At 40.8% G+C, this 18,265-nt stretch overlaps 1 protein-coding gene across 1 annotated transcript in view; it reads left to right on the plus strand.

Annotated features, from left to right (window-relative positions):
- The window catches only part of DCC (DCC netrin 1 receptor), a 1,323,879-nt gene that overhangs the window by 1,292,673 nt on the left and 12,941 nt on the right, over positions 1 to 18,265 (plus strand). Inside the window, exon 27 of the mRNA XM_081942031.1 lies at positions 7,571 to 7,783. Within this exon, the coding sequence (XP_081798157.1) occupies positions 7,571 to 7,783 (213 nt within the window). The remainder of the gene's footprint in view (positions 1 to 7,570; positions 7,784 to 18,265) is intronic.

Here is an 18,265-nt window from a genome sequence, read left to right on the forward strand (position 1 = left end):
GGTAACCTCTAACTCAGGGATGTCCAACCTTAGCAACTTTAATATTTGTGGACTTCAATTCCCAGAATTCCCCAGCATGGGGAGTTAAGGTCCAAAAGTCTTCAAAGTTGCAAGGGTTGGAACCCCTGTTCTAGCCAAAGCATATGTGTTTTGGAAACTCTCCCTCTGAATTGTGTGACCACTAAACAGTAACTAAGTGAGTCCCTTGGACTGCAAGGCGATCAAACTGGTTAGTCCTAGAGGAGATCAACCCTGACTGCTCTTTAGAAGGCCAGATCCTGAAGAGGAAACTCAAATACTTTGGCCACCTAATGAGAAGGAAGGGCTCCCTGGAGAAGAGCCTAATGCTGGGAAAGATTGAGGGCAAGAGAAGAAGGGGACGACAGAGAATGAGGCCATTGGGTGGAGTCACCAAAGCAGTAGGCATGAGCTTAAATGGACTCCAGGGCATGGTAGAGGACAGGAATGCCTAGAGGAACCTTGTCCATGGTCAGACATGACTTCACAACTAACAACAACAAATAGTAACCATGCCCAAGGACATAAGAATTGAGAGAATTTTAACCTCTGTGAATTCCACAGTGTTTTCACTTTTAAAACACTGCATTGTGTTGCAGTTGACCCTTTTAGGTTTTGGGCTTCAATATGCCAATAGAGTGGGAAGACTGGTATGAATTTTAGTAGCCTGAAAATCTGACAAGACAGTTTCACACAATGATCTAGTTATGAATGACATAATGATCACAGCATCATTGTCAACTATGGTCAACATAGCTCTGCTACAGCAGAGTAGTGCTAATATTCAGATGTTCATCAAATATTCCCCAATTCATGGTGGGGAGAGCAAATATAAACACCATTAAGTAAGCTGTCCTTACAGTATGTTATGAAGCCTATCTAGTACAACAGATGGCAGAGACCATGTGATGATATCATAACTGGAGCTAAATTCTCAATATCTTCTCAATATATTCAATAGTACCATTCCATGGGTCAATGACATGATTATTGGAAGATGAGATGATCTACCACTTCAATAACTGTCTCTAAGTTTCTTCTAATTAAAGAATGGGCAGAGCGGGGGAGAGAATTCACCCTGAAGCTATCTTGGCCACATCTATGGCAGGGGTGGATTACTGCTGGTTTGCAACCCGTGCTCAATGTGCGTTTGCCAGACACATGCTACACGCGTATACCCTGTTCAATGTAAATTGCAACCCGTGCTCAATGTGCGTTTGCCAGACACATGCTACACGCGTATACCCTGTTCAATGTAAATTGTTCTGCACGCGTGCCCAGAACAATTTACAGTGAACTGTGCACGGGCAGTCACTAAAATTCAAAATGGTGGCGGCTAAGCGGCAGCGAGGGAATTGGTTAGGGGGCATGGCAGGCCTGGTCACTACCGGTTCTGCTACCCAGACCTGAATTCCACTACTGGTTCGGTCAAACTAGGCCAAACTGACAGCAACCCACATCTCATCTATGACTACTAGCAACAGAAGGCAGGAGAAGTCTTATTGGAGTAATAGATGATGGAGAAAAATTGGCCAAGCCAATTTCAAGGAGGAGGAGTCAAACGGGCAATTAGTCTGGAATCCATACATGGGCATAAGAGAGTGAAGTCTGCCCCCATCCAATGCCGTTAAATCTTTTCTAGTCTGACCCAGGTGCAAACTGCAAGCCTGAGAAGGTTCCTGAGTTATACGCTTGAGAAGTAAAATAGCTATTTGATGCCTGACATTAGCTTATGGAGGAAAGTTGATACAAATTGGGCCTTATCCTTCCTGCTAGATACAATTGGAATTCTTAGAATTCTAAGTACAGCATATCTGGAACCTTTTGGAAATCTGGTCAAATCTATGATTTGCAAGAACCTAAATGGATAGCTCATTACATCTGTTGGAATTCTTTGCTTTCCTCCCCAGGTTAATTATTAATGAGATCAAAAGAAGTGTAATCAACTATTATTCTGTGCATCATTACCACCGGCTGTGACAGTACTATCAACCTGGTTTTTGCATCGCTGTACGGCATTTCATATAAAAAGTGTGTTATTTTAATGGTCCTGCTTGGGATTTCTTCAATTTGAAATGATTACTCATTATCAGGCCTTTGGAGTTCTTCCTGTGGCTGTTGCATTTAACTTTATTTTCTTGGGGCAAATGGAGCAGTCGCTGATGGGAATAAGTGCAAAGGGTGCAATCATTTGACATGATTCTTGCTCTTGCCCGGGTTGTAACCAAGCAACAAATGGACATGAAAATTGAACCAAACACTCATTTCTCTCCAGGTGGCCCTCTGAAGTTATTCCTGTATCACATTGGCAGAATGGTTTAGGCTGCAGGCATTAGGCCGGCCAAAGTTGTATTAATCAGCCTGCAATCATAGCCCTGCGTACAAAATAAGTGGCAAGAGGAGGAGGGAAATGGGGTATGTTGTCGTATATGGCAAGCTCTTATGGCTCGATTGCCTTTCACTTTTATTTCTGCTCCAATTTTTGCATTAATTCCAGTTCATGGAATTGCCAGCCATTACAAACATGGGGACAGTAATAAATAATGATGGCAGAAGCAACTCTTAGGATTATTATATGCATGTGTAACCTCAGATTTTGAACCTGCAGGCTGATGCTATAGAAGAGGATTAAATCTCCAGGTTTCAGAGGACTCTCTGTGACTCAGACAATTATGACAATGCTTGCTTGGAAACAATGGAAGGCAGATTGTTTGGAATGATGTTAGGCAGATGTTACAAGTATGGGAAATATTCAGTGGTGGCCCATTGCTTTGTACTATTTGATACCAGGGAAGGATCAATGCTTCATTACCCATGTGTAAAATTAAATCATTTTTAAATCCAGCTCAACCACTTTCTTGAGGTTTCAGTCAAAAATCTTTATGTGTGGCTAGTCTTGCAGAGTCTTTGTCTGTAATTTGTGCCAATCATTATAGGAAGAAAGCATCTTAATTATCCATTTTGGGAAGCACAATTCACTTTCAAATCTGAGGCATGTTGTACAACACAAATTTCTATGTTGAATAGAAATCTGCCATCAGGATTGAAGGCAGGTGACAAAAATGTGTTGTGACATCACAACACAAACTCCTCCCTTTATGTAGATCTGTGCAATGTTGTAACACAAGTACAAACCTAAGAAAAAACCTATGATATGATGACACATTGCAAGTTTCCTAATCTTCCTTAGGGATGGCTGTTAGATGCAGTTAGTTTCAGTTCTAAAACTTGAAACATATACAATTTGCATCCAACGTTCTTAAATTCATAAAGATTTGTTTATCAGGTTTCTTGAGCTTGTTCTGAATGCGTACATTTGATTGTGCAGATAGCTGTTGGCTCAGTTTGATTTAAAATGAATAACCAACTCTGAAACATATTTTTAAAGAATTCCCTGGAATATATATGTATCTTGTTTTTTTTCCCATCCATGGACGCTCTGAATCCTAATTTTGATTGTACAGTACTCCATTTCTTGGCTTAAAAAAAAATTCAAGAGCAGAATCATGTTAAATGTTTTCAATAAAAACAGGAAAGTTTTGTGCTATCTTAAAGACAAAGAAAGTTAAAAGGATAATAAACTGGTTAGCCATTAAACTGTTGCAGCATTCTCACTTCTTTATTTGCCTAAAAAGCTGGATTGGACCAATAATTCTGAGACCTTCAACTATTAAATGTTTTAAATAGTATTTTGAGACCAAACTTGCATTAGGGAATGTTGAATATTTTGTTATTAGATTTTAATTATATTCATAGAAGCAGCTGGGTTGACTCTTTTATATTGTTTTGCACAATTATATAATAGAATTGTTTATTGGCTAACTGATTGGACACACAAGGAATGTGTCTTTGGTGCATATGCTCTCAGAGTACATAAGGAGAATAAAATACATTCATCAAGAATAAAAAGATACAACACTTAGTGATAGTCAAGGTGTCAGCCTCTGCTTTGCTACTTGCTTTCGGCTGCCATTGAAACGGGGAGGGGGGGTGACGTGGTGTTTGGGAGGGGAAGCTTTTAGTGCAGGCGTGAGTGGAAAAGGGAGGTTTGTTCTCACCATCTACTGCGCATGCTGGAGATAGTGGATTTGCTGCCAAGGCCAACTGTCCGACATACCAACCTGATGATGCCTTTTTGAAGATGACACCCACATGACACCGGTGGGGTGTGCGGATTGGACTGTGGGAATGGGGTTGCCAGGGGGAGGAGTTGGGTCACATATTGATATCTATGATTACGCACGCTTTTGCCTCAGATCTTGCTTTGCTTAGCTGCTATCTATTCATAACCAGTAAAAGTACTCTTAAGTCTTAAAAAATGAAGTTGAGTGGTTTCTTTCTTGGTTACTGAGGGAGGCTGCCTTGACACAAGGTTACTATTAAGCTATTAAATCGTACTAGGAAACAAATAAAAACAATATAAATTGAAAGATACAAGCAACGTGGTTATAGTCATAAGTGGGGAGAGATAGATACTAGGAAGGAAGAGGAGAAGAATAGTAATACATTCTTAGTAAATTTTTGACATTGGTGTGGGAATTAGTTGTTTAGCAAAGTGATGGCATGGGGGAAAACTGTCCTTGTGTCTAGTTGTTCTGATTGCAATGCTCTATAACATCATTTTGAGGGTAGAAGTTGAAACAATTTATGTCCAGGATGTGAGGGGTCTGTAGATATTTTCACAGCCCTCTTTTTGACTCATGCAATATACAGGTCTTCGACGGAAGACAGGCTGGTAGCAATTGTTTTTTCTGCAGTTCTAATTATCTGTTGAAGTCTGTGTCTGTCTTGTCTGATTGCAGAGCCAAACCAGACAGTTATGGAGGTGCCATGAGAGACTCAATAATTCCTCTGTAGAAGAGAATCAGCAGCTCTTTGGGCAGTTTGAGCATCCATCCCTATGAAGATCAAAACCAAAATGTTTTGGATTATCCTGTCCAAAGCCCTGAAATACAAAATGTAATAAAAATTATGCTAATCAGGAAACACAGAAATTACTGGTACTTGCATAATAAATGCATATGGGAAGGTTTTAATAAGGAGTTCCTTTTCAGAGTACTCAAGCTGAGGTTCTACATAGAAAAAAGGAGGTTTTTTCTGGGAAAAACTGGGAAAAGGAAAATAGAGGGAAAGGCAACAGAAGGAAGCATTACATATGATTAATGGACTGGTCTACATTATGTAAGACTAATATAGACTATGAACAGCTTAAAGTCTCCTGTCTGATTGTTTATAATCTTTAGGTGAGCAAATCTGTACATCACAAGGCAACAATTTTTTGAATCAAGAGACCTTAAATGGGCTAACTTATGGAATGCATCCAAAAAGTAGGACCCATGACTCTTATAGGATTGAAATTTGACAAGGTTTATTTATTTTTTTAGATTTTTTCCCTCCCACCTTGATTACTTTATAAAGTTTATAAAGTTGCGGCTGCTTCACTGTTGTTGTGCTGTCACAGTCAGCTGCAGTCACATAATCATCATTTCCAACACTCCCTGCCAACTTTCCACAAAGAAAGTCAATGGGGAAGCCAGCAGGAAGCCGAAAGTTGCTCTAACTGCTGCTGGTTTTTTTGCCTGCCTGTGCTCATTCATGTTTAGGTAAGGAAGTGTCTCTGAAATGTTGACCCAATGGGTCAAGGATTCTCTAGTTTTTAAACAAGATCAATACTATGTAAACTTGTTTTCTTCCTTCCTTGAATAAGCTTGTGCATTTCACTGCTTATTCTCTGCAGAGATGAGTCAGCCTATTATTTGATTGTTTCTAAGGCGGTCCTCCACTTTTCCTCCTTATTCCTTCTCTTTCCATATTCTCCTTAGTTTGATAGAATATAAGGGATGAGCCCAACTAATCTCTATAGGTTTGCTTTGCCCAGCCAAAAATAGTGTGTCATCTGTGAGGTCCTTGATCTTTGCAGCAAATAAAAAAAAATATCTAAGCTCATCTGTCTAATGACCATTAGTAGACCATAACAGTGCATCCTAGTTTATACAAATGGACCTGCATGGAATAGGTTTTGGGAAGAAACACAAAGATAAATTCCATTGTGACTCTCAGATGTTTATCAGATGAATCAGTTTGCAGTAAAAAAAAAAGCAACCAAAAACCCAGAAATGAAAGTATAATAGTCAATACATGAAAATTATTGGTCATGAGAATTAAGTATATTAATGGAAAAGATGGCAGAGGTAAAACATTCTTCCAGAAAGGGATTAGTTGACATGAATTAGTCTTTAGGTGATATTGAGGTGCCGCACCAAAACTGAAGTTTCTCACATTGCTATGACATTTGAATTGAATTGTAACGATTATTTGCAGATTGATACAGAGACAGTGTAGAATGAGCCAGCTGCTAGTTTCTACATTATCACTGAAATACTTGCCTTCTTACTCAACTATAAGCAGAGTATTGGAAAGAAAATCAAAACATCTCCACCAGGGGTATAAATAAACTTACCTTCGCTAATGGTTCGCAAATGTGAGCGTGCACTTGCAATTGCTTTGCTCACATGCGCCACCTCTGCACATGCGCAGGACCTTCCGTGCATGCGCAGAGCATCAAAAACAGGATATGATGATGTCCAGGCAGGTGGGTGGAGCCTCCCGCTGCCACTGCTGCCCGGTTCGCATGAACCGAATAGAACTGGCTGAATTGCTCCACCCTAATCATCACAGGGTTAGGCTAGTTATAATATAGGGGAATAGTTCAATTGTTGGAATTCTTGTAAGTCTACTCTATACCATTCTTATCAATAAATCTTGCTAAAGAGAATTCTGTAAGCATTGTGTTTGGAAGAATCACTTTGGTTTGAGGTAAATGCTAAAGATCCTGACAGAATTGAATCTGAACATTAAGAGCCAGAGAATAGATGTTTGGTAGTAAGGATAATTAAGAGATTAGACATCATTACTACTGGTTTGGTTCTCATGAACTGCTGTAGAAATTTTATGGGACAAAGTAAATAACTGTAAACTGGGTTAGTAGTGGAGAGCTTACAAACTATCTTTCTCTGAGATTGGCATTATTAAGAGATGTCAGGTCTTCACTGGTATCCCAATAGCATATCCGAGAATTCCCTTCACTTGCTTATCAGCAAGAGAATGGTACTATTCACTGCTGTGGAGAAATGAGTTCCTTAAGATACATTGCTACTTTGAAGAGACCGCACTGTTATTGTCTATTGAAGAGACAATGAATAATCCCTGTTAGCACACAGATCTGTCTGAGGAATACTTCCGCTCATATTCTCCATCCATCATAATCTAAACAGTTGAGATAAAAACTTGACTCTTTAAAAAAGTTTATTTTGCCAGATTTTCCAGGAGGGGCTTTTTGTACTGAACATCTATAAAATATTCAGCGCAGATGATGACATCTGAAATACAATCGCATCCTTAAAACAACTTTCCAGAGCCTTCAAACAAAGAGAAAAATTCAGGAACGAATCACCATGGTGATAGGGGAGCACTGTTTATTCATGCCTAAGTGAGCTTACAGCTCTAATGGACTTTCAGATTGGTTACATTTTCCTTTCCTTTTCTCTTACAGCAGTGACTGAAGGACCAGCCACACCACAAAGTTCCATGTTACCGCAAACGCAGCCTGAACATCCAAGCAGTGAGGAACCTCAAAGTAGGACAATTCCTACTGCATGTGTCCGGCCTACACATCCCCTCCGCAGTTTTGCCAACCCTTTGCTACCTCCGCCAATGAGTGCGATAGAACCGAAAGTCCCTTATACACCACTTTTATCTCAAGCAGGTATGGAAACTGTTGAAGTGAATGTTGGCTAGGGAACAAAAGCTTTCTGCATAACACAAGCAGATGTCATTTCTCTGCATCCCCGTGATCTCTCTAACCCAACCTACTAACAACATTGCAAACCCAATGCTGTGTTTGGAAGCTCAATGGAAATAGCGCTTAAGAGTCCGTTGCTATCTCAGAACTGGCACTTCAGGAGACAGATGTGATGAAGTTGCTACGCTGAATTGAAATGTAAGCTGCACTGTTGCCAGTAGGTTACAGCAAGGGATTTTAAAAAAGCCATTGTAGACAACATTTGATCATTTTGTGGGCAAAACGCTGACTCTAAAGAAAAACTTAAAAGCACCCAGCATTCTCTGAGGAAGCGATGACACAGATAAATGGGAAAACAAAGTAACTAAAAGGCTAAAGGATGGACCAGAGTCTTGGTTTGAATCTTATCTCTGTGTCAAGCTAAGACCAAAAATGATGCGGATGATGATGTTTAGCCAGAGTTCAGTTCTTTATTTGCTTACAAACAACAGACAGAATCTTGCCAAACTAAACCTATGTTACTCTTACTTGGGAGTATTCCGGGTGATTCTAGGGCAGTGATGGCTAACCTTTTCTGGACCGAGTTCCCAAAGTGCATGCAAACCCTCAAAATGCAATGCACGCACTGTCCCCGGATGCACCCAGCCCCCCACTGATGGTCCCCTCGCAGATGATTCCCCTGCAGATGGGCTCCCGGTGGATGCAGCCCTTGCCTGTGTCATACCCCCCCATGCATGCACCCACCCCCGCATGCACCCCCTGCATGTGCATGCACTCCCCGCACATACTCCATCCCACGTGCATGTGCGGCAGAGACCCGAAGACCATCTGGCCAGCGGGAGGCACATGCACATGGGCAGCAGAGCTGAACTGGGGTGATGGCTCATGTGCCATCAGAGAGGGTGCTGCATGCCAACTCTGGCACGCATGCCATAGGATCGCCATCATGATTCTAAGGAGTTCTTCCTCTCCCTCCTATCCAGATCTGGGCTGTGTTGACTCCGTTTTTAGAATGTGCTCCCATTTTCCTGAGAAACTGCCTCTTCACCATAGTCTATCACAGGGGTGTCCAAACTTGGGAACTTTAAGACTTGTGGACTTCAACTCCCAGAATTCCCCAGCCAGCTGGCTGGGGAATTCTGGGAGTTGAAGTCCACAAGCCTTAAAGTTCCCAAGTTTGGACACCCCTGGTCTATCACATTCTGCCACAAACTCATGAGCTGATGCTATTGCGGTTGGTCAGTCTTATTTCCAATGTCAACTTCTACAGCGTTGCCATGACTATTATCAGGCTGGCATGGAGGGGGAAATTCCATGCATGCCTTCGGTCGGAGTGGGATCTACAGCCTAGTTGGAGAATATGAGTTATGACACAGGACAGAAGGGAGGGGATACAGGGGTAAAGTTCAAACGCAATTAAGCAAAAGTAGTTTGGGCTCCATAGGACTCCACGCCAGAATGTCGATCCTAATAAATGATTGGATTTCTTTTGAACTTTGTCTCAAGGCTCGTAAATTAATTAGGTCATCTTCTGGAAACTTCACATCCAATATGAAACAACAACAACAACAAAGAAAAAAAAACTATTGCTTTGCCATGGAGAAAAATCCTACATTAAAATCTTCCTTTTGGGATATTTGCACTGGCAAATGATAGCAATACTCAGCTAGAAGGAATATGTAAGACTTGCTTCTAAGAATTTGTAGTTCTTAGACTTTTCTTCCCACTCCAACTCAGTGCACACATTTATCATCATGATTTACCTGATTTTACAGTCCTGGTACAATTCAACCACAGATAAAAAGAAGGCCAATCCTATTTTATAAATAAAATAAAATAAAATAGACTGGAGTTATATTTTAAGCTTGTTTAAGTAATAACTTATGTGATTCTATGAAAATTCTTCTATGAAAAACTTCTTCATTCTATAACATGTTTTTTTTTTTAAAGGATGCTACTATGAATGGCATATGTCTGATAGTTACCAATGTGCTCATCGCTACCTGTTATTTCCATAGTAACTGCTGGTATAAATTGTAATTTTTAAAAAATCTAAATATCTTTGTGTAGTACACAGCCAGAATTATCTCTAACCACTTACTGTGTGGAACAAATATATACCTGTTTTATATGTTGCAAGTTTTTCTTGTAATGTGTTCTTGATATAAACTCCATGTAAGTTTAAGTTGGGTTTGCAGATCATATCTCTGAATGCCAAACTTTATCATTTGTTTTAGTATATATTTCTGCTTGAGACCTTGTTTTGCCAAGTGTCAGTGGTCAAATGCTCAGGCAACTGATATATTTTTTTTTGGATCCAGAGAAAATGAGCGTTCGAGTGGATAAAGAGTTTTAAGCTTTATTAACTCGAGCAAACTGAGTTGAAAGCGTAACAGAATAGAATGGAGCAGAATAGAATAGAGTGAAATAGAATAGTGCAGAATAAAATAGAGCAGAATAGAGTAGAGTGTAATGGGTGGAGATGTTTGGAAGTGTTAAGATTACCTCCTGCTGCTCTGTATTCTAAAGATGATTAAATCCTTGACTTGACAGATAGGAATTGCAGCAACCAATGAAACTTTTAAAAGCCATGTTCTTGCTTCAAACATATGCTAGCCATTACTAAACAATCCTCTTCTGACAGCAAACAGAAGCCCTAAAATCCCTTACATCAAGAGGAACATCTTTTAACTAAACCCCACTGGCACTAAAACTTAAAATTCAATTAGTCATGTCTCCTAAGATGGATACACTTAGTTCTGTTCAATAAATAGGGTGAACAGATATATACCGGGGTAGGGCCTAATCTGGTGCGTCAATCAGCTGGGCTTCGGAAAAGGAAATATAGGTGAATATAGTGCAGGGGCAGGTGGGTGGGCCCACTTCAAAGTCAGAGCAAACTGATTCACCCCCATCTGATAGTCAGAGCTACCGCTTCACCCGAACCAGTTTGAACCAGTAGAACCCCACCCCTGGGCAAAGGAGCACAGGCTCCTGCAGGTGCATCAGTTGGGATATAATGTGTTCAGCAATTCACACCGACTTGATTTATTTCGGACTGCACACAAACCTCATAGGAATTCTTAGAAAATAAATGTGGTGGTATGTTGCATCTCAGTTCTTAATTTGGACTTGGGCTCACATGACCAGACAAAAGATGGTCTAAGGAGCACCCCGATGATCTAAAAGGACCAGGGAGAAATCTTACCAATAGAAGAAAATATTTGTAGGTCAAGGAGGAGGAGCCCACAAGTGAGGAATGGGCAGAGAAAGAAGCTTAGAAAGGATCGGCCCTAACTTATCAGGCAGTTTTTTTAAAAAAAAGAGACAATGGGGGAGATTTATACTTTCAGATTTTCAAGGTTCTGTTAACAGGGCCTTACAATAAAGTAGAATTAGCTCATCTTAGTGTGTTTTCTGTCTTGTCTAATTAGAAGCAACAACCCTCCCCCATTTGGGATGTTCATCTTTTCCCACCTACTCAATTGGCAAAAATCAAGAAGAGAAAAGCAAATGGGTAGTGGGTGAGGAAAGAGAAAAGCATTGTAGCTGGGGGAATATTTGGGTGTGAGAAAGAAAAGGGGAGATGTTATTGCACCTGGAGAAAATATAGGATAGATTTCAGAGGTGGTATTCAGCTGGTTCGGACCGGTTTGGCAAACCGGTAGCGGAGATCGCGCTATGCCATCCTATTTAGCCACATTTTTGAGGCCAGGCGCATGCATGGAAGGCACACGTGCAAGCAAAGCGCATGCGCAGAAGGCTGGGTGCATGCACAGGTGTGCGCACGCGGGGCAAACCAGTGGGAAAAATAAGTGAAAACCACTGCTGATAGATTTGGGTGCTTGGAAATGAAGGGGTAATGAGAAAGGGCATCATTTTCCATATCTCCTATATTTCCATCGACTATGGATGCTGGGGAGTGTTCTGGAGCATTATATCCAGAAGGTTATGGCTGCTTCTTCCATTTCCCATTCAGAAAAAAGGCCTTTCTTTTTTTCTAACGGTGTTGAGAAAGGCTAGATTTTATGGTTGTGGATGATTTAACTTGGATTCCAGCACTTAGCAAAATGCTGTGGTCATCAAAGTTCAACAAAAAACAAAGGAACAAGAAAAGTACTTCCAAGAAACTTTGGCTCAGGTCTATTAGTAGACAGCTCAGTTGCTCATGCCGCCTTCATCTCTCCAGACCTGAATCCCCAATTAGTTAATTCCAGCTCTCAAGTACATCTTCTTCATTTAATTTCAAAGTACATTGGCCTGACTATTCCACCTTCTCTCTGATGAGCTACAGGTGAATTGCCTTTTTAAAAGACCAATTCTAACTGTTTGCAGCTGTTATAAGAAATTCAAGCCATCATCTCAAAGTATTAATCAGAAATCAGTTTTACAAGCGACGTTTCCCTACAGCTGCAATATTTGGTAGATAAAGAGACAATCAAAATGCGCATTTTCCCCCACAATGACATGGATTATTTCATGCATTTTAAAAAAATATATTTGATTATTGCCTCTCTTTTTGTTTTTTCTTTTCTGTATAGCTCATAAACTCCCCAGGCAAATTCAGCAGTTTCAGGGATCCCAGTATTTTCCTGTGTTTCTTGAAAGAGCTGAGAAAGTAGGTTGCTTCAAATCATCAAGTTTATTTTGTGGAGTGCTACATTTTTAAGAAGAGATTTGCAAAGTTTGTTAGCCCACATTTTTCTAATTCTGCACTCCTCTTTACGCCGAATACTGAATGTGCTGTCTTTGCCAACAATTTCACCAAATAGTACAACTTATTTCTGTACATTATATTCACATGCACGGTCCCCTATTATAAATGCAAACAACCCTAAATTTCAAATAATATCTAAAGTTCAGTGGCATATTGGTCTGAAGATGCAAGAACAGATAAATCTGTGTGCAAATTAAAAACCCACCTTTAAGGCTCTACAGTGGAAGTGGATGTTTTAATCAGAGAATGTTCACTGAATATATGCAAACAAAATACAGAAATTGCCTTTTACTTAAATTCATAGAATATAAAGCATAGAATAACAGAGTTGGAAGAAACTTCGGAGGTCTTCTAGTCCAACTTCCTGCTCAAGCAGGAGACCCTATGCCATTTCAGATAAATGGTTCTCCAGTCTCCTTTTGAAAACCTCCAGTGGGTAGTAAGAGTAGCAGAGGAAGGGGAAGAAGAAAAGGGAAAGGAGAGGAGGAAAGAAGAAAGTAAAGAAGAAGGAGGGGTGGGAGAAAATAAGAGGGAAGAAGATGTAGGGTTGTTGTAAAACAAGATGGATGTACAGAATGGCAGGAAAGCAAACTTGATTATACTATTAAATCTTTAGGGCAGGGGTGTCCAAACTTGGGAACTTTAAGACTTGTGGACTTCAACTCCCAGAATTCCCCAGCCAGGCGGCTGGGGAATTCTGGGAGTTGAAGTCCACAAGTCTTAAAGTTCCCAAGTTTGGACACCCCTGCTTTAGGGGAAGAATGGAATTATAAATCTTAAAGGATAACACATAATATTAACAATATCTATGAGAATGTATATTTGTGAATGTATGTATGGGAAAGAAAAATAAAAAACTATTTTTTTTAAAAAAAAAGAAAGCCTCCAGTGATGCAGCACCCACAACTTTCGGAGGCAAGCTATTGGTTGTTCTCACCTTTAGGAAATTTCTCATTAGTTCTAGGTTGCTTCTCTCCTTGGTTAGTTTCCATCCATGGTGTCACGATACCCATCATACTATTAAATTGCAGAGGTTCAATTCCACACTTCTGGCCATTCTTATCCAAGGAGCTCTGTGTCGTTTCTGACAAGTATTTCCCTCCTGGCTATTGGAGAAGGTTTTATCGGCACTTGTTCCAGAAAAAGCTTAGGACTTCCTCTGTGCAAAATTCAGTCCTCATGGAGAATACGCAAACATTGTTCCAAAACCCAGAAAATCAAGTAACCCAGGATTCTGATTTTCTGAACTTACATTTTGTCTCAGAATATCCTCTTCAAAATAAGCCCCCATTGGCATAAAGATTAGAGAATAATCAACAGCTGGTTATTTTGCAGCATGGAGGCTGAAATTGGGAGGGGATGGTCGTACATCTGACAACAAGACCGTCATGTTGGCATGCCTTTGTGAAATTCTGTATTCCAGTAACAAGCCCAGGTTTATACCTGGCATTCATAGATCATAAAATTAATGAGGGGATGTAACATTTATTAACTCAGCAAAGAAAATAAGACTCATAGTAGCATTGGCTGCTGAGGTCATGCCGTGTTGGTGTTGACCAACCTTGGCATTTTCCCAACTCCCAATCTGGGATTTCTAATTACTTCCCCATGTTAGTTTTTGATCCATAATCACATAACTTACATAAGTAAACATAGCTGGAAGATAGGAAATCGGGGGGGGGGGTGTTCTTGTTTTTGGGCAGCTGCTGCACACGGCTGGCTCATATTTAAATGGTTGTCCACTAGGACTCCAAGATCCCTCTCACAGTTAACTACTACAGAGCAAGGTACCACCTATACTGTACCTGTGCATTTCGTTTTTCTTGCCTAAATGTAGAACCTTCCTCTTTTCACCATTGAATTTCATTTTGTTAGATGAGAGCCCAATGTTCAAGTCTGTCAAGATCCTTCTCTGTGTTAAGCCTATCTTCTGGAATGTTGGCCATTCCTGCCAGCTTGGTGCAAATTTGATGAGTTCTTCATCTATCCCTTCTCCAAGTCATTGATGAGGGTAGAGAACGCATTGCTGCCTGGAGCCCTCTCCAGTTTCGTCCTCCCCCTGGCATCTTTTCTGCACTCTTTCTAGAGTCTCAGCATGTTTTTTTTAATATTGTGGCAACCAAAGCCTATCCTGAAAATGAAAAGCCAACACAGTCCTAGGCTGCATTAAAAGAGGGATAGAATCAAGCTCCCTGGAATACCAAATGCCTTAGAACAGTGGTTCTCAACCTTCCCAATGCCGTGACCCTTTAATACAGTTCCTCTTGTTGTGGTGACCCCCAACCATAGAGGAGTGGTGTCTTGGTTCCTAAGACCATCAAAAATATGTGTTTTCCGATGGTCTTAGACGACCCCTGTGAAAGGGTCGTTCTACCCCCAAAGGGGTCCCAACCCACAGGTTGAGAACCGCCGCCTTAGAAGGACCACATTTGGAATACTGTATCCAGTTTTGGTTACCATAATATATAAAAAAAATATGTTGAGACTCTAGAAAGAGTGCAGAGAAGAACAACAAAGTTGATTAGGGCAAGATTTGGGTATATTTCGTTTAATGAAAAGAAGGACTAGGGGAGACATGATAGCAGTCTTCCAATATCTAAGGGGTTGCCACATAGAAAAAGGGAGTCAACCTATTCTCCAAAGCACCTGAAGGCAGGAGAGCAATAAGAAGCCATAGATGGAAACTAAACAAGGAGAGAAGCAACCTAGGACTAAGGAGAAACTTCCTGACAGAACAATTAATCAGTGGAATAAGATGCCTCCAGAAGTCATGGGTTCTCCAACACTGGAGATTTTTAAGAAGAAAACTGGAAACCATTTGTCTGAAATGGTATAGGGCCGTGATGGCAAACCTATGGCACACTTGCCACAGGTGGCACACAGAGCCGTCACCCCAGGTCAGATCTCCGTGGCATTTCTTTTGTGAGCTTCTGTTTCCCTGCAAACGACGGAACAGAAGCTCACGAAAGAAAAAGATCTCACCTCTTGCTGCACTGTCGGTGTTGGGATGCCCCACCTCTCATAGGCCACGTGGTCTTCAGGTCTCTGCTGGGCATGCATGTATGCATGTCCACAAATGTCCACACATGCATATGTCCCTGCATGTCCATGCAAGCATGTGCATGTCCACGCGTGCATGTGTTCGCACATGCGAGTGTGCACCTTTCAGTTTGGGTATGCGCACGCAGTTTGGGAACTAGGTGTCTAAAAGTTTTGCCATCATTGGTATAGGGTTTCCTGCTTAGGCAAGGGCTGGACTAGGAGACCTCCAAGGTCCCAACTCAGTTATTCTGATGCTTTTTCTGAGCCTCAGTTTCCACTGTTGAACTCTGCTCCAATCAGCAAGGATGAAGTGATTTCTTGAGCATTATTGAGTCGATGTGGGCTCCTTTCTGAAGTTTTCCTTCACTTCAGTTTTCATGCTTTTATGTTCACCTGCTGCTGATCCCCGCCTAGAGGGGAAGCCTTAATTAGCATCTTTGGTTTCTCATCAGCAATGCCCAAATGGAGCCATCTGCCTTTTGCCGAGCTCTTAGCTCTTTAAGGCACAATTGTATTAATTAATGAGTTCCATATGACTGACATAGCTTCCCTTCCCTTATCCACAGCAAACCAGAGATTCACAGGTGCGGGCATTCTTCATGCCAGAGAGTTATGCTCAAACCTTATTTTGCCATCCATTTTCTGTGCCAGATCTAAATGGATTTTGCATGACTAATTTGTTTGGGGACAGGCAAAGAGGGAGGATTCCTGTCACTTGTTCCACAGAAGTTTAATTAACTGCAAACAAAACAAAAACAAAAGGAAAGAAAGTAACATAAAGGTTAGAGTTGAGTTTATTCTATTTGTGCTGTTTATTCTATTTGTGTATGCTAGCTGGCCCTGATCCAACCAGCTGGGGCTGCTCCAGACGAAGAAGCTTTCTCTTAAAAAAAAAAAACATCCCAAAACAAATACTGCAGGTCTTTAGCAATTGTTGATGTTGTCATTCTTTAACTTGCAGTTAAATGGTCTTGGTTGAAAAATCAACCAAGACCATTTAACTGCAAGTTAAAGAATGACAACATCAACAATGTTGATGCAGTATTGTAACTTATTAGATCTTTGATCAAAGAGCACCAGAAAATCCATTTCTACTGGGATTGGGTATCTAGAAAACCATCTAGGAAAAGATGATGGCAGATCATTTATTTGTTTTTGCTGCTGTCTATGTGACCATCAGCAGAATCTGTCCTATAAACAAAAATTAAACATCGTATGTTATACAATGTACTACATCAACTCACTAACATTTATGTTTCATTAAGGGTAGAATGACACTTTGATAGCAATTGCCTTGGCCATCTTGAAGTCTATAGCCAGGGATTCCAAATCTTTTCCTACAGGTTCTATGAGAGAGCTCTTTGTGTGCGCAGCAGTCAGGATTGATCTCCTCTAGGACTGACCGGTTTGATCGCCTTGCAGTCCAAGGGACTCACGGGAGTCTTCTCCAGCACCAGAGTTCAAAGGGCTCCATTCTTTGGCACTCAGCCTTCCTTATGGTCCAACTTTCACAGCCATCCATTGCAACTGGGAAAACCATAGCCTTGACTAATATGCACTTTTGTTGGCAGGGTGATGTCTCTGCTTCTTAGTATGCTGTCGAGATTTGCCATAGCTTTCCTCTCTAGGAGCAAGCATCTTAATTTCTTGGCTGTACTCCCCATCTGTGGTGATCTTGGAGCACAGGAAAATAAAATCTGCCACTACCTCCATTTCTTCCGTATCTATTTGCCAGGAGAGGGCCGGATGCCATGATCTTAGTTTTCTTAATGTTGAGTTTCAAGCCAACTTTTGCACTCTCTTTCTTCATCCGCATCAGGAGGCCTTGCAATTAGAACATTTAAAACATGGCCAGAAGTAGAGACTGCCCTAATACTCATCGCAAAACATTGAATGCTTGTTTTACGAAAGTGGCTTTGAATCCTTTCCTGAACTGTGGGTACAAGGCATACTCTGGAGGCACAATATTCCATTATGGCAACCACTGAGAAGGCTATCTTTTGGTCCATCTTTCTTCTCTCCTTAAACGAAGCTGGGTCTGGAGCAAAGTCTTCTTAGATGCCTTCACAGGATGGGCAGAATCAGACTAGGTGTAACCTGGCACTATGTCATGTGTTTCTCTACAGATAATAACTGTAACTTTAAAATGAATCCATAAACTTATTGACAAGTGAAGTGAATACAAAGCAGCTCCCTTCTAAGAGTTTCAATGTTAGGGGTTCTTTTTTTGGGGGGACACATCAAAAGAATAGGAATATCTGTCATTTTCCTGCCACCGATCTTTCTGAAGGCATCTCTTGGGTTAATGTGAGCAAGGTTGGTCTGAGTAGATTCTCAGGCTCATCAAAGAGTCTTCCTATATGTTGTTAATATATTGATTATTGCAAAATGAATTCTGCAACCTTGATCTTAGGTTCGGAGAGCAGGAGCAATTATGAGCATCAAAAAATTTTCAAAATATCTAGTCTTTTATTATTATTAGATTGTACCACTTAAAAAATCAGGCATGCACACCTACACATAACATCATCTTGAATCAATGCATCTTCTGTTCTTTCTTTGAAGACGTTGAAGTTGGGCGGAAGCAGTTACTACAGAAGTCTTTTTTTCCCCTATCAAGAGCGCAAAGTCTAGTATCTTCTGAAGAGTTCTTTGAGGTTCTTTCTTTTCTTGGTTCCCCTGGCTTT

Source organism: Natrix helvetica (assembly GCF_964273705.1).
Source record: "Natrix helvetica genome assembly, chromosome: 2".
Lineage (NCBI taxonomy): Eukaryota > Metazoa > Chordata > Lepidosauria > Squamata > Natricidae > Natrix > Natrix helvetica.